Below are 14,432 nucleotides of genomic sequence, written 5' to 3' on the forward strand. Positions count from 1 at the left end.
AATAAAATTTTGAAACATTATAGGCTAATGTGGGTTAGTGTTTAAACAAAAATTACCTTATTGAAATCCTGCCTTAGAACTCGACGTCTTATAAAACGTGAATCATCATTAAAGCAGGAAAATTGTAGCTGTTGTTGTTGCTGCTGCTGCTGTGTTGTCGACTGTTGTTGTGTCTTATTACCCAATCCATCGTCACCCAAAGGCTGAGAACGTTCAATATCTTGCATTTGTTGTTGTTGCTGCTGTTCATTGTTCGTATTGTTACTGTTGTTGCTGGCATTGGCAGTGTTTGTTATACTAACTTCAAATGGTTGTGGTGGTTGTTGACGACTTTTACGCTGATTGCCCTTAAGCTTAATTTGCTGCTGCTGTTGCGGCTGTTGTTGCGGAGCTTGTTGTTGTAGCGGCTGTGATGTTGATTGTGATGACGGCTGCTGCGCTTGCAAAACAGGAGGGGCTGGAGGTTGCTTTTGCGGTGGCGTGAGAGGCATTATATGTGACATATCTAAATCAAAATGTTTACGTTGCTGTAGCTGCTGTTGCTGCTGCTGCTGTTGTTGTTGATTGTTAAGGTTAGCGGCGACTTGTTCATTGTTGTTGGCAATAACACCTGCTGTACCGCCACCACCAACATTACCAAAACCAGCTTGTAAATGGAAAAGTCTTGATTTAGCAATTAATGCCTCCTGTTGTTGAGCACTCAACGAATTGATATCAATGGCAGCGTATTCCTCATTACAGGCCACCACTTGATTGGAGCCAGCTTCTGTGGTATTGGCGTTTGGAGCTTGCAGTTGCAATTGTTCTTCCAAATACTCGTTTGTGGCTCCTGCTAAAGCGTTATTATTGGTGGTATATTGCTGATGATGGAAAATTTGTTGGTTGTTTGCTCGCGCAGCTTCGGAAACTTCATGCAAACCAGGAGGAGCACTCAACTGTTGCAACTGCAATTGTAACTGTTGCTGCAATTGTTTTTGCTGTTGTTGGAGTTGCTTTTGCTGTTGCAAATTAATCAAATGTAATTGATTGGCAGCAGCACTCGAGGCAGTGGTATTATTTATACCCACAGCAGCAGCTGCGGCCGCTGCTGCAGCAGCCGATTGAAGTTCATTTTGATGATTTTGTATCAAGTGCGGATATTTGAACAGCAATTCAACGACACGGGTATGACCACCTTTAGCCGCTTCGATAAGCATGGTGCTGTTATCTTTTAGTTTGTGGAATGGATCTGCCCCAATTTTCAAAAGATATTCAACAACTGCCTGATGACCACCGGCACAAGCCAAGGAGAGTGGCGTATGGTCATTACTGCTGGTCTGCTTATTGACATCAGCTCCTTTAGAAATAAGAAACTTGACGGTACACAAGTGACCAGCACGACAGGCTTTCATTAGCGGGGTACGACCTCCTTCCGACTCATGTTCCAATTCAGCTCCATAGCTTAATAGAACTTCAGCAGCATCGGTATGTCCATTTTCGCAGGCATGCGTTAAAGCTGTATCCCCCGTTTGAGTTTCGGCATGTACGTTGGCCTTGTTTTCCAACAGAAAACGTACCAAATCGGTGTGTCCTTCCTGAGCCGCTTCCATAAGAGGCGTAGAAGCTCCTAGTTCTAAATTAGCTCCATGCTTAATCAAATATTCCGCCACTTCACTAAAACCACCACAGCAAGCCAAAGTCAGAGCCGTTTCTTGTGTTTCTTCGGTAGTGGCATTAATGTTGGCCCCCTTACTCAGCAATAGTGCCACCATTTCTTCATGGCCCTCTCGGGCAGCTTCCATTAGTGGGGTATAGCCTTCATCGTTAACCTCTTCGATATTGGCACCACGTTCAATTAACAATGTAGCCAATTCCACGTGTCCACCACAGGCCGCCAAAGTTAAAGGAGATTCAAATGAATCGGTAGGCATATTAACTTGAGCTCCTGAATCCAATAGTAGTCTGGCCACTTCTACATGACCATCCATTGAAGCCTCCATTAGGGCAGTATGCATTTCGTCGGTTTTATGTTCTTGATCAGCGCCAGCTTGCAAAAGGAAACGTACCATATTCAAATGACCCTTGTAGCAGGCCAACGTTAAAGCACTTTCCTTGAATTCATTTGAATGGGTATTAATACCGGCACCATGTTCCAACAAAACCTAAATAAATAAGTTATAAAACAAAATAATTATATTAATAAAAAACCAAAATGTTATTTTTTTTTTGGGAGTTTGTCATTAGACATCAAATAAGATCAAACGATATCATCGATATTAATAAATATTTTTTTGTGAATTATTCTCCTTAAACTAGATTATTAACTCAATCTTTGGATAGTTTAGGGAAAACAAACTCAAAAATATTCTAATATCTCTAATCTCGGATTTTCATCATTTGTCATTAGTGGATAAAGTTAATAAGAGAAACTTTTCAAGTCTTACCTTGGCAACTTCAACATGACCAGCTGAAGCGGCTTCCATTAAAGGTGTATGACCATTTTCGTTTTGTTCCTCAACATTGGCACCATGCTTCAGCAGTTCTTTAACCACCTCAACATGACCACCAGCACAGGCAAACATTAGCGGGGTATTACCGGTGGCACAATGAGCATTTACATCTGCATTATGACTTAGTAAAAGTTTAACTATCTCCAAATGACCAGCAGAAGCTGCCTCCATTAAAGGAGTACAATCTTTCTGGCCCTTGTCTTCTACTTGAGCTGCAGACATGGCTAAGAGAACCTGTGAAATGAAACGAATTAAAAAAGAGAATTAAAACAAGATTTTCAAATTGTTAAAATTATAAAAATGTTAAATTTTTTTTTGCAAAAAATGTACCTGTGCCAATTCATAGTAACCGGCTGAGCATGCCATAGAAAGCAAGGATTCACCGTCATCTGTAGATTCGTTAATGTTAACATTTCCCTTACCCAACAGACTTCGCACTGTATTAACATCGTTATCGTTGCAGGCAGCAATTAGAGTACGAGAGAACATGCTAAACGAAAAGAAAAAGTTTAAGATTTTTACTTTATTCGAGAATATTCCAAGAATTCGTACTTTTCATTTAAACAACATGCTAAATAAAAAGAAGTTTAAGGGCGGGTTTCTTGCTACTCAGTTAAACTAGTTTTAACTTGCTGTTAGATTAAACTCGAAACAAATTTCGGGCGGACTTTAACCGATTATTGTGTTTTTCAGTTATGAATTAAAGTTCAGTTAACTTTGTTTGTATTGCCAACTTTTCACTCCAAAACATAAACAATGAACAGCTGTTTTTTGCAAATAATACTTTTGTAAAATGAAAAATTTAAAACAATAACAAATAAAATAAAACAAATCAGAAAATTACAATTTATTTAAAATATTAAGTTTTTTTTATTTCACAGTCACTGTTTTATTGTTTTTGCTAATTGTGTTTTCTCACTTGTAACTTAAGTTTAATTGGCAAATAATACTCAGTTAAACTAAGATAGTACGTAACGTTACGTTAAAATTTTGTTCCCCTAAAATTTTCATTTCCCTCGAAGAGAAATTGCTATCGTGAACTAGTTGTGAACAATTCATTCACAATAGTTGATTTTGTATGGAACAGCTGTTCAAGTGCAACAAATACATACATGTATATAAAACTCTTCTTTATTTTTCTATAAACTTTACTTACGTTTTATCACTGCTAGCACCACGCATTTTTGTTAGGGCCTGTTTAGTCTCATCGATGGCATGGGTGGCATGACGTAAAACAGGTGCTTTTTCGTTGGCTGTAAAACAAAAACAACAAAAAACGTAAAGAAATCAATAAGTTTTACTTCGTGGCTACTGTACAAAATACACACATTTATATAAACAAAACAACTTACCAGCAGCTTCAAAGAGGGCATTAAGATTTCGATTACTACGATCGTTATTGGTGTCGAGCAAGAAATCACCACTGACCTCATTAGGATCTTGAATTTCTTCATCATCATCGTCATCGTCGATTTCTTCCTCTTCGTCCTCTTCATCATCGTCGTCATCATCATCGTCATCTTCATTCTCATCATCATCGTCCTCCTCATCTTCTTCGTCTTCATCTTCGTCCTCGTCGTCACCATCATCTTCTTCTTCATGACCTTCGGCATCATGACCACAAGAATCCGGATCAGATTCTGGTATATCATCCTAAAATTATAAAAAAAGAAAATAGTTTTCATTATTAAAAATATAATCTTCTTGTCATTTATGTATTTGCTATTTTTAGGCTTTTTGTAATAAATAAAATATACTGCCTACTTTTAGGTGTTAACTAAGCAAACTTAAAAAAATTTGGAATAAAATTTAAATAAAAAAGTTGCTAAATAAATATAATTATGTAAATTAAAATGAACAGTTTATTAACAAAAAAAATATATATATAGTTCATGTTGTCTCTAAGGCCAGCAAAACAATTTTATTTTTGGTTTGTTGTAGGAGTAGTTTTTACAGTGGTGATAGTAAAAGTAGTAGTAGTTAAAGTTGAGAGCATAAGCTGTAGTTATAGTAGTTTTATTAATAATTTTATTTTTATTAGTATTAAACAAAATTTATTTTGCTTTTCATAGCTAAATGTTTTTTGGTTTATATCATTCAGCTATTTTTATGCATTTTTAAATGTTGTATAATTAAAAAAAAAAGTTATAACAAAAATTTAAACAAATTATAAATGTATTTAAAAGCGCTTTTAGAGTTTCTTTTTAAGCTAAGTATGGACACAACTTATTGTTAAATTAAAAAATGAATAATTTTTGGGGGAAAATTACAAAAAAAAAAAGAAAACAGGAAAAGTTTAAAAACTTAAAAAATGCATAAAAATCGACGAAACTTACCAATAAATCTGGCCTTAGACACAAGCATGCCAAAAGGATCTACAAAAAGAACGGAAAAAAGAAAGAATAAAATAAAATTTTAAACATAAAAATCAAATAAAAATTTTGAACAAAACAAATTAATTGAAATCAAAATTATGCCAATTTATAAGTGGATATGATTTGACAATGAGTTTGTTTTTATTAAGATATATTATTTAAATTGATTTACAAAACAAGCCAAAATAGAATCTTTAAAATATACGTTAACTCTGTTATAACTTATTCTATTATAATTATAATAGAATTATTATAATCTAAAACAAAAAAATACGCTTTCATTTTCCAGCAATAATTAGCTATAGGTTGAAACGAAAAGTCGACTTTTCGACTTTTTGCATTTAGTTAAAAGTCGAATTTTCAACTTTTTGAAAAGTAGATTTTTCGGCTTTTCGACTTTTTTTCATTTAATTAAAAGTCTACTTTTAGATTTTTTTCATTTAATTAAAAGTCTACTTTTAGTCGAAATTTCGACATTTTCCGACTTTTCGACCTTTTCCGAATTCTCGACTTTTTGACTATTTTTGATTTTTCGACTATTTTCAAAATTTTCCGACCTTTTTCGACTTTTTTCGACTTTTATTTACAAACTAGACTTTTCGACTTTTTTCATAGAATTTTCGACATTTTTCGACTTTTTCCGACCTTTTTCGACTTTTATTTACAAAGTATACTTTTCGACTTTTTTCATAGACTATAGTCGATTTATCGACTTTTTTGGAACAAAATACTCAACTTCGACTTTTCGACTTTTTTTGACAAAAAGTCGATTGTTCAATTATTCGAAAGTCGATTTATAGAACCTATATATAAAAATCAATGTATGTTTGTTTATTTGTTTGATTGCTTGCACCTTATAGGAGGCTTAACGACGGAACCGATTTTCTTGTGTGTTTTCACTATATGTTACTCTATATCTGAAAGGAACAATAGACTACTTTCTGTTTTGAAATTTCAAGTGGGCGAGATGCCACGCCCATATTAAGAAAATATTAAATCCGTATATTTAAGATAATATAAAAGTCCTCAAATTTTTTCGCAGCGACATTAGTGTTAATATGATTATGTAGGACAAAAAGTGGGCAGATTATCATTAGGAGGCGTGGCAACTCTCCCATATAAATGATATACAAAAATTTGTAAATCTTGGAAACTATTACAGTTAGAATCTTAAAAATTTGCACGAGTAACTTTAACATTTCGAGAAATAAATTGACGGACTCTTATGAGGGAAGCGGCACCTCCCATATTAATCAAATACAAAAATTCCTTTATCTGGGAAACTAATTAAACTAAATTCTTCGGATTTTACACCAAGAACTTCAATAAGTTCATCTGCACATTTTAGAGAAAAAGGAGCGGACTAACATCATGGGGGGGGGCTTGGAGCCCCATATAAATTAAATAGAAACTATTAGAGCTAAAATCTACAAATTTTAATTGAAAAACTTCGACATTCATGTGAAAATTTAGAGAATAACCGGCGGAATATCAAAGGGCGGGGGGAGGACTTTACGCCACCCATATGAATTAAATACAAAATTTCGTTTAACTGCGAAACTAATAGAACATGATTCTTCAAATTTTGCATTTTCAGCACTTCCAGATCATTTTCAGCACTTCAATGAAGTAAATTTTTTCTTTGGAAAATATGTTGAATTTGCTGAAATATGTTGTTGTAACAGGTTGGCTGCAACTGGATGCTTTTCCCTAGAGAAAAAACTTTCAGTTGATACAGCTGTTGCTAAATTGATAAACTTTGGCTGATTGAGAATCTTGTCGTTTCGGAGCGGAATTCCAATGTAATAATGTCTTAAATATGACCAATAAAAGAGATTTTTCAATGTTTTTGACACAATATATGGAAAACATGAAGTGTGATGAAGATTCTTATTCATCCAAAAAAGTATACTTTGGTCTCTGAGTTTCAACCTTGTTTTTTAAATTTTATTAACCTGTGCTATTTATGAAAATTTGTAATTCCATAACACTGCTAGAGACAACCTTCAACATTGAACATCATAAAAAATCACATTACAACTTCTTCAATATTCACTGATACGTATAAAATATTTATTTATTTAATTAAAAAAACAACATTTGCTAGAAATTAAAAAAGTAAAACAATTAAAAGAAGACAAATACAACTAAACGAAGATGATAGTTGTGTGGCAACAGCCAACAATCAACAACCCAAGTCTTTGACCACAGCCGATTATATAGTAAAACCATATGACAGTCAGAAGATACAGAAATATCAAAGTGAGTGAAAGAGAGAAACAGACCAAAGAGAAGAATAAAATGTGATAAAAATATATGAGAAAAGTAAATAGTTTAAATAAAAAAGGGTGTTTATAAAAGATCAATTAAAAATATTATAAAGTAGTAAATTATTCTATGTAATCGTATTAGAAACGATTTAAGTCATGCCCATCAAATCATTGAAAATAAACACATTGTCAAAATTCTTAAAATAATCTTCCATCCCTGACTTTATTACTAAATTTGAGTTGTTGTAACAGTTCGATTGCGGCCGATAGTTACAACTTGAAGAAAAATCTTTCGAAATGCAGCTAGAACTTGAGGTAACAAATGGAACGACAAAAATAACCCAAGGCATAAGTAATCCTCTGTAAAGTTCGGCCAATAAGCCAAATCCTGAAAATTGATTCTTAGTAACACAAAACATACTGAAAATAGTTAATAACACCACAGACAACACTGATTTGTATTTGTAGAAATGCAACAAACAACTACAGAAAAGCAACAAAGCTACAAATCCAAAAAAAAAACACAACAATTTACAATCAGTCAGTGTAGATATTATTGTTTTTTTTTTCATTCACATTGTCATGAACAAATATTTGACTACAAACAGAACAACAAAAAAAATAATCATGTACAACAACAAATTTTATAATTTTCATAATTTCATGTTTAATATGTTGCAGAGAAAAACTATGAAGCCTCTTTTCGTTTTTAGATTTTCATATAGAATTTTTAATGTTCAGTTGGGTGGTAGCTCATCTGTTAAACTAAAATGAATGTAAAAATGGATATACGGGCCTAGAAATGATTATAATGATGATGATAATGATTTGTGGTAGTAGCCAACTGCATGTTGATGTTGTTGTTTAGCAGGCATGGAAAACTTTATATACATATATAATAGACTAGACTATAGACTTGACTATAAACTAGACTATAGACTAGACTATAGACTAGACTCTAGACTAGAATCTAGACTAGACTATAGACTAGACTATAGACTAGACTATAGACTAGACTATAGACTAGACTATAGACTAGACTATAGACCAGACTATAGACTAGACTATAGACTAGACTATAGACTAGACTATAGACTAGACTATAGACTAGACTATAGACTAGACTATAGACTAGACTATAGACTAGACTATAGACTAGACTATAGACTAGACTATAGACTAGACTATAGACTAAGCTATAGTCTAGACTATAGACTAGACTATAGAGAAGCCTATATACTGAACTATAGACTATTCTATATACTAAACTATAGACAAAATACTGAAATACATAATGAATTTCCCAACCCTGGTGTTTACTAGAAAAGCTAGGCAAAAAGAGAGGGAGTAATGTAAGAATTAAAATATGAATCATACTTAATTGATTAAATTAGAGCGTGTATTTTTTTATTGCTTTGGCTTTTTGTTATTGTTGTTGCGAACCAACAAAACTTAAGTACTTGACCTTTTTTTCTTTAACAAAAAAAAAAACAGAAACGAACAAACTAAATGCAAATAGAAATGTTAACCTTAACATAAAATAAAGTAAGAGGTGGTATGAAAAATACAGGATTTAAAGAGAATTTTATTTGTGTAAAAATTGCAAGGATTATAAAGAAAAATTTTTTTCAAGGAGTTCTAGTGAAAAAAGAGTTTCTAAAGTAATTTTTTTATTATACTTGTTTCTCTAGGAAAATGTATAGGTATGCAAATATTTTTCTTTATTTTTAAATTAACAAAATATTTCGTACATATGTCAAGAGATAAATTGTTGCTAATTGTAAATAAGAGATTTTATTAAAGCAGAAGTGAATCGAAATGCACCATCTGAGATAGCCAGATAATTTGTTCATTTAATTTGGCTATTTTTATAAAAAATTACAAAATTAATTAATTACTTTTATATTTTAAACAAAATTTAGTATTTATGCTTTAAAATAATTATTTGTAGAACAATCAGAATGATTTCTCGGTAGGTTTATTCCGAATTTAGCATTGCTAAATCGTTTTGAAATATATAATACTTTGGTCTCTCGATTTCATGTTTTTCAAATTATATTGTCCTTTGTAATAAAAACAATTGATTTGTAAATTTGTTATATAATCCATAAAGAAACAATTTAAATAATCTCAATGTCGCATTAGAACAAGTTCAGATCAAATTGGCTCAGAACTTTAACAATTTATTTTTGAAAAAATACATTATATTACGAATGAACGCATTCATCAAGTGCAAAAGATTAGGAATGTATTAGAAATTGTATCCTTTATTGTTCTATTGACTTCTTTCTGTTCTCATCCAAAAATTTCACTCAAAAAAAACTTGAGCGATTAAATGAATCAATGAGTGAGTCACACAATTTTGCTTAAAAAGTCATAAATTTAACGTAAAGTAAATTTCGAACAAAGCAGGATTTCTATTTATTCACAAGAAACAAACTGCTGATATGTAATTTGTGTGTGTGTTTGTATGTAGCTTTGAATGAAAGAAAGAAAAATAATTTAGCAATTTAAATAAAATAAAATTTTTGTTATTGCATAAAAATATCAAAAAAGTTTAGCCTAACACTACTCTTTCGTTTCGATTTTTTGTTTTGGGGATTCTCTCTCTCCCGATTGCAGTTTATAACTTTTATATGTTCGTTTTTCTTTCTTTTTTTTTGCCTTTTAAACAAAATAATTTTTACGAATCTCAGTTTATTTATAATATTTTTTAGCACAAAAAAATAACAATGTATGTACCCGCCGCCGTTTACTGGAATGTTTACTTGTCGTTGTGCGGGTACAAAAACTCGTAAAACGTAGTAAACTAAAAACTCAAACCGAAACAAAGTTTATAGGGTGTAATGAACTAAATATTATTAATTTTGTTGCTGTTTTTTTATGGCAGGGTTTAAGTACATTTTATTGTATAGAACTTAAAAGAATTAATTCTTTTTATGAAACATTTTTCAAGGTGATTTTCTTAAGATGGTTTTAGGATTAAACTATAACTTATTCTAGTGAGTTTTTTCTGAGTAGTTAGTTAGTTAATATTTTTAACTAGTTTTATCCTCCAACTAGTTGGAGTAAAATGTTTTCAAATTTTTTTAATGAGTATTGTTGGAAATGTAGTTATTTCATACATTACTTGGTAATGAGTTGTCGTTATCAATAATATGAATAATTTTTTTTAATAGAATTTGTAGCCAATTGTCTGTTGCGTTTCTCGATTTTGGAAGTTTTTTTTCAAGAAATTTTGATATTTACCTATATGTAGACACCATTCCAGGTAGAATAATAAAATAATTTTTAAATAAGGCATTGATTGAGAGAATAGACTAGCAAAATATATAAAAAATAACTGTGAATAACAGTTTTAAATCCGGAAAAGTCGGGTAAGGAGATTTGTAACCAGTTATTTTTTGGTCATCGGTGAACAAAAATAAGTAGATATTCAATCAAAAAGTAACTACTTACACTTTTCTCCAATATTACTTGCCTACTTACTGATTATTAATTGGCTCTTTAAGTTGTCTTCTTCTTTTTTTAAACATTCATTATTTTGATTACAAGCACTGAAGTTTTCTATTGTTTTGTATGGCAACACTTCGAAGTTTAATCTTGTACTTAAAACATCACAAGGGGATTAACACCAGATTAAATTTATTTTTAGATTAACTAAACTGATTATTAATTGCGTTTGGATTCGCGTTTTTCAAACTTTTAGCGCTTTATAAGCTGCAAGTTTTATATTTTAATCTTACTTTTTATGTCAACTTTTTTTTTTTGACAGTAATCTATGACGCTTTGCCACCTACAACACGTTCTGTTTATTTTCACTTTTGCTTCTATACTTGCAAGAAACTTTCAGAATCTAAATGTTCGACAGAACATCCAAAACATGATGGATGTTCATATATGCTTACCTATTAGACTCATTATGATAGAGCACATTTCAGATCATATTGGGTCAACCAAGTAACAGTTTACTGTTAATCCTATTTAAAGAAAGAAGACTCATGTCAAGGATCTATTATACAAGAACACATAATCTGGACTGAGTAATGCCACTCCCAAACCAAATAAAATATTTTGGAATAAAAGCGTAATTTCGCCTTTTGTGCTTATAATTATGTTATATGAACTAGTATTACGACAAAAATCGATCAGTTAAATACTAACGTTGATGACCTTGACAAATTTCGTAATAGCCCCCTTAGAAACACTATTCAGAAAGTGATAATTTTCTTCTTAAACCTTAAACTAAAATTATTTCACATTAATGAGTTCACTTATTTATAACTCCCGCACAACGTGAGGTTGGGTTGGTTAGGCAGATGCTGTCCCTTGCTGTTCGTATTAAAGACACACTTGGGTTAAATCAACCCATCTGCTCTGGTTCCCTATTCAACAATTTTATGGCACAAATAAAGAAATCTATTATTCGGATGTCAGCCTCGGATAGGTTCTTTAAATCGTGGAAGACATTGGCTCCTAGCAGATTCAATCTATGTTTCGTTAGGGCAGGACACTGACAGTGGAAGTGGACAGTACTCTCTTCTTCCTCTTCGTCTTAAGAGCTTCTGCAGAAGACGTTAATTGGATGGCCAGTGGCCAGTCACCACTACACTTAAGTTTCGCAGATTTGATCTCGAAAACTCAAATAGGATCGCGATCTACGCAAGGCACATGTGAGCTCATACGATGGCCACCCGATCCTCTCTAATTTGCAGGTGGATTAATGGAACATCTGTGTTGCATAAGTTCGTAGAGTTGTTCACGAATCGAGAGTTTGCAGCTTGAAAGCGGTTAAACAACAAACTGGTGGGTGTACACTGTTACTAGTGAGGAACCCACTTTCGAAATAAAATCCGCAATGATACTATCAGGTAGGTATCTGTGACCTGAAATCCAGCACAGTACCACTGTGGAATATTTCGCCATTTCATTTAGAGATGTCCGGATTCTAGGTCCAGATGTGATGTTGTGTAAATACCACTTATAGCCCTAAGGGCAGCCTGACAGTGGATATAAATTCGATGGTTTATTCGATAGAACTTAAACCAGTTTGCAGCTCTTTTTATTTCTGATAGTTCAGCACGCTAATATTTGGTAAAATTTCTAAAAACATAATTTCACATTAATGAATTCATTTATTTATAGTTCCCGCATAACGTCACATTACTCAAATTCTCACTTTCAAACTAAAGTGTATGTGTGTGTGTTGTGTGAATATGTATGTATGTTTTTTCGTGTCATTCATTTCTCACTCTTATAAAGTGGACTTCAATCGTGTTTTATTTAAATTTATTTTGTTTGTTTTATAATTTATTTAAACAAAATGTCCGTTGAATATTATTATAATAAACAAAAATGGTCATTGGACGAAAGCAAGGTAATTTTTTTATTTCTAATTTGAAATACTCTTTCATTTTTCCTTACCTAATGATAGATTGTTTATTTCTCTTTTTTCGCTTTTTATTGTCAAATTCATAAGAAATTGTTAAAAAAAATATATAGGTTTTTGTTGTTTTTTTTAATTCTTTTTGGCAAACATTTTATAACAATTTTAAAGATAATTGTTGTTATTGTTTGTTCAACATCGTCGTCGCCGTCGTCGTCATTTAGTTTTTTTTTCTTCTTTCTTTTAAGAGAAAACGAATGCGCATTGAATTCGAAAATAAATTAACAAAAAAAAACAACAACAACAATTATTAAAAAATAAACTAAACGTTAAACAACCAGAAGAAAACTTGTAGTAGGATGAATTTATTTTTGATTTTGCAAAAAAAAAGAAAAAAAATGGCAATAAACTGATTAAAAAAAAGAAAGCTAAATACATATTACGAACAACACGTAGAGATTTAAAAAATTTATTAATAAACATTTCATTTTTTTTTTTTATTTTTTTGTTTCAAGAATTTAAGATTTTTTAATATTTATTAAGTTTGCAAAGTTAATTACCTCAAAAATTTAAAATTATGTTTGAAACTTTTTTAAACTATAACTAGACCTTGAAGATCTTTAAATATTTGTTGAAATATAATTTTCCTCTTATTCGAGGACATACACTTTTGTACTCTTTATACCCTCCACCACTTTAGTGGGGAGGGGAGGAAACCTATCGAAAATGGTTAAGATCCGTCCAGCCCCCATACAACTGTACCCCCGAATAGGGCTTGTAAACCTTGTAATCAAACTACAGGTCGCAATTCTGAAGATAATTCAATAAAATCAACGACGAAACCTTTCGAAAATCGTTAAGATCTGCCCAGCCCCCATACAACTGTACCCCCGAATAGGGCTTGTAAACCTTGTAATCAAACTACAGGTCGCAATTTTGAAGAAAATTCAATGAAATTTGGTACATGATCTTCTATTGTCTATTGTTCTTCTAAGAAGCTTTTGGAAATGGTAAGCATCAGTCTATTATTTCTCCTAGACTCCATACAACTGTATCCCCGAATAGGGCTTTTGTAAACCTTGTAATCAAACTACAGGTCGCATTTTTAGAGATAATTCAATGAAATTTTGCACATGATCTTCTATGGTACCGCAGAGGAAGCCTATTGAAAATTATTAAGATCGTTACATTATTTCGCCTAGCCTCCATACAACTGTACCCCCTTACAAGGCTTGTAAACCTTGTAATCAAACTACAGGTCGCAATTTTAGAGATAATGAAGTTTGATACATGATCTTTTATTGTCTCAGGGACGAAGACTATTGAAAATGGTTAACATCGGTCCATTTTTTCACCTAGCCCCCATACTACTGAAGTCGCCAAATAGGGCTTTTAAATTCATAATTATGTTTAATATACTTATATCCCAACAAAAAACTGCAAAACCAATTTCTATACTAGACTTGATAATCCTCACGAATTCTATAATTATAGGGTCTCATAGAACCCTAGCTCCAATGAAAAGCACCCATCAAAATTTCACTTGAAATGTCCAGAATTTTATTCAATAATAAGCGGCTTAAGTATATTTGAGACAAGATACCAACTTGAATGCTTTATTATGACAACTAAATCATATTTTATTTTTGTAAAAGCCGTAGGTTGTTATATGGTCGGCCTCGACCGACTATAAATCTTCTTACTTGTTTTGTTTACTCTTTATTAATTTACTTCGTTATTTTACAATCCGCAGTTTGGAATGTACCAGAATCATTCTAATACATACAAAGCCTAATAAAAATTATATGTATAACCTTTGACCTCTTACTTTTATAAGCGGATTTTTAAAAATATATTTTTTTTTTATTTATAAAATCTTAAAAACTTTTTAATCGAAATGGAATTTAAAAGT

At 31.8% G+C, this 14,432-nt stretch overlaps 1 protein-coding gene across 2 annotated transcripts in view; it reads right to left on the reverse strand.

The window, feature by feature from the left end:
- LOC111678860 (ankyrin repeat and KH domain-containing protein mask) overlaps positions 1 to 14,432 on the reverse strand; it is a 35,040-nt gene that overhangs the window by 11,402 nt on the left and 9,206 nt on the right. Inside the window, exons 2-7 of one of the 2 annotated variants that reach the window (XM_023440291.2) lie at positions 4,826 to 4,864; positions 3,842 to 4,142; positions 3,646 to 3,742; positions 2,820 to 2,979; positions 2,424 to 2,723; positions 57 to 2,141 (exon numbers count right to left, since the gene is read on the reverse strand). In XM_023440291.2, coding sequence (XP_023296059.2) covers positions 57 to 2,141; positions 2,424 to 2,723; positions 2,820 to 2,979; positions 3,646 to 3,742; positions 3,842 to 4,142; positions 4,826 to 4,864 — 2,982 coding nt within the window. The remainder of the gene's footprint in view (positions 1 to 56; positions 2,142 to 2,423; positions 2,724 to 2,819; positions 2,980 to 3,645; positions 3,743 to 3,841; positions 4,143 to 4,825; positions 4,865 to 14,432) is intronic. The other variant, XM_046948851.1, reaches the window with a different exon arrangement.

The sequence above is a fragment of the Lucilia cuprina genome, chromosome 4, assembly GCF_022045245.1.
Source record: "Lucilia cuprina isolate Lc7/37 chromosome 4, ASM2204524v1, whole genome shotgun sequence".
In the NCBI taxonomy this organism is placed as follows: Eukaryota; Metazoa; Arthropoda; class Insecta; order Diptera; family Calliphoridae; genus Lucilia; species Lucilia cuprina.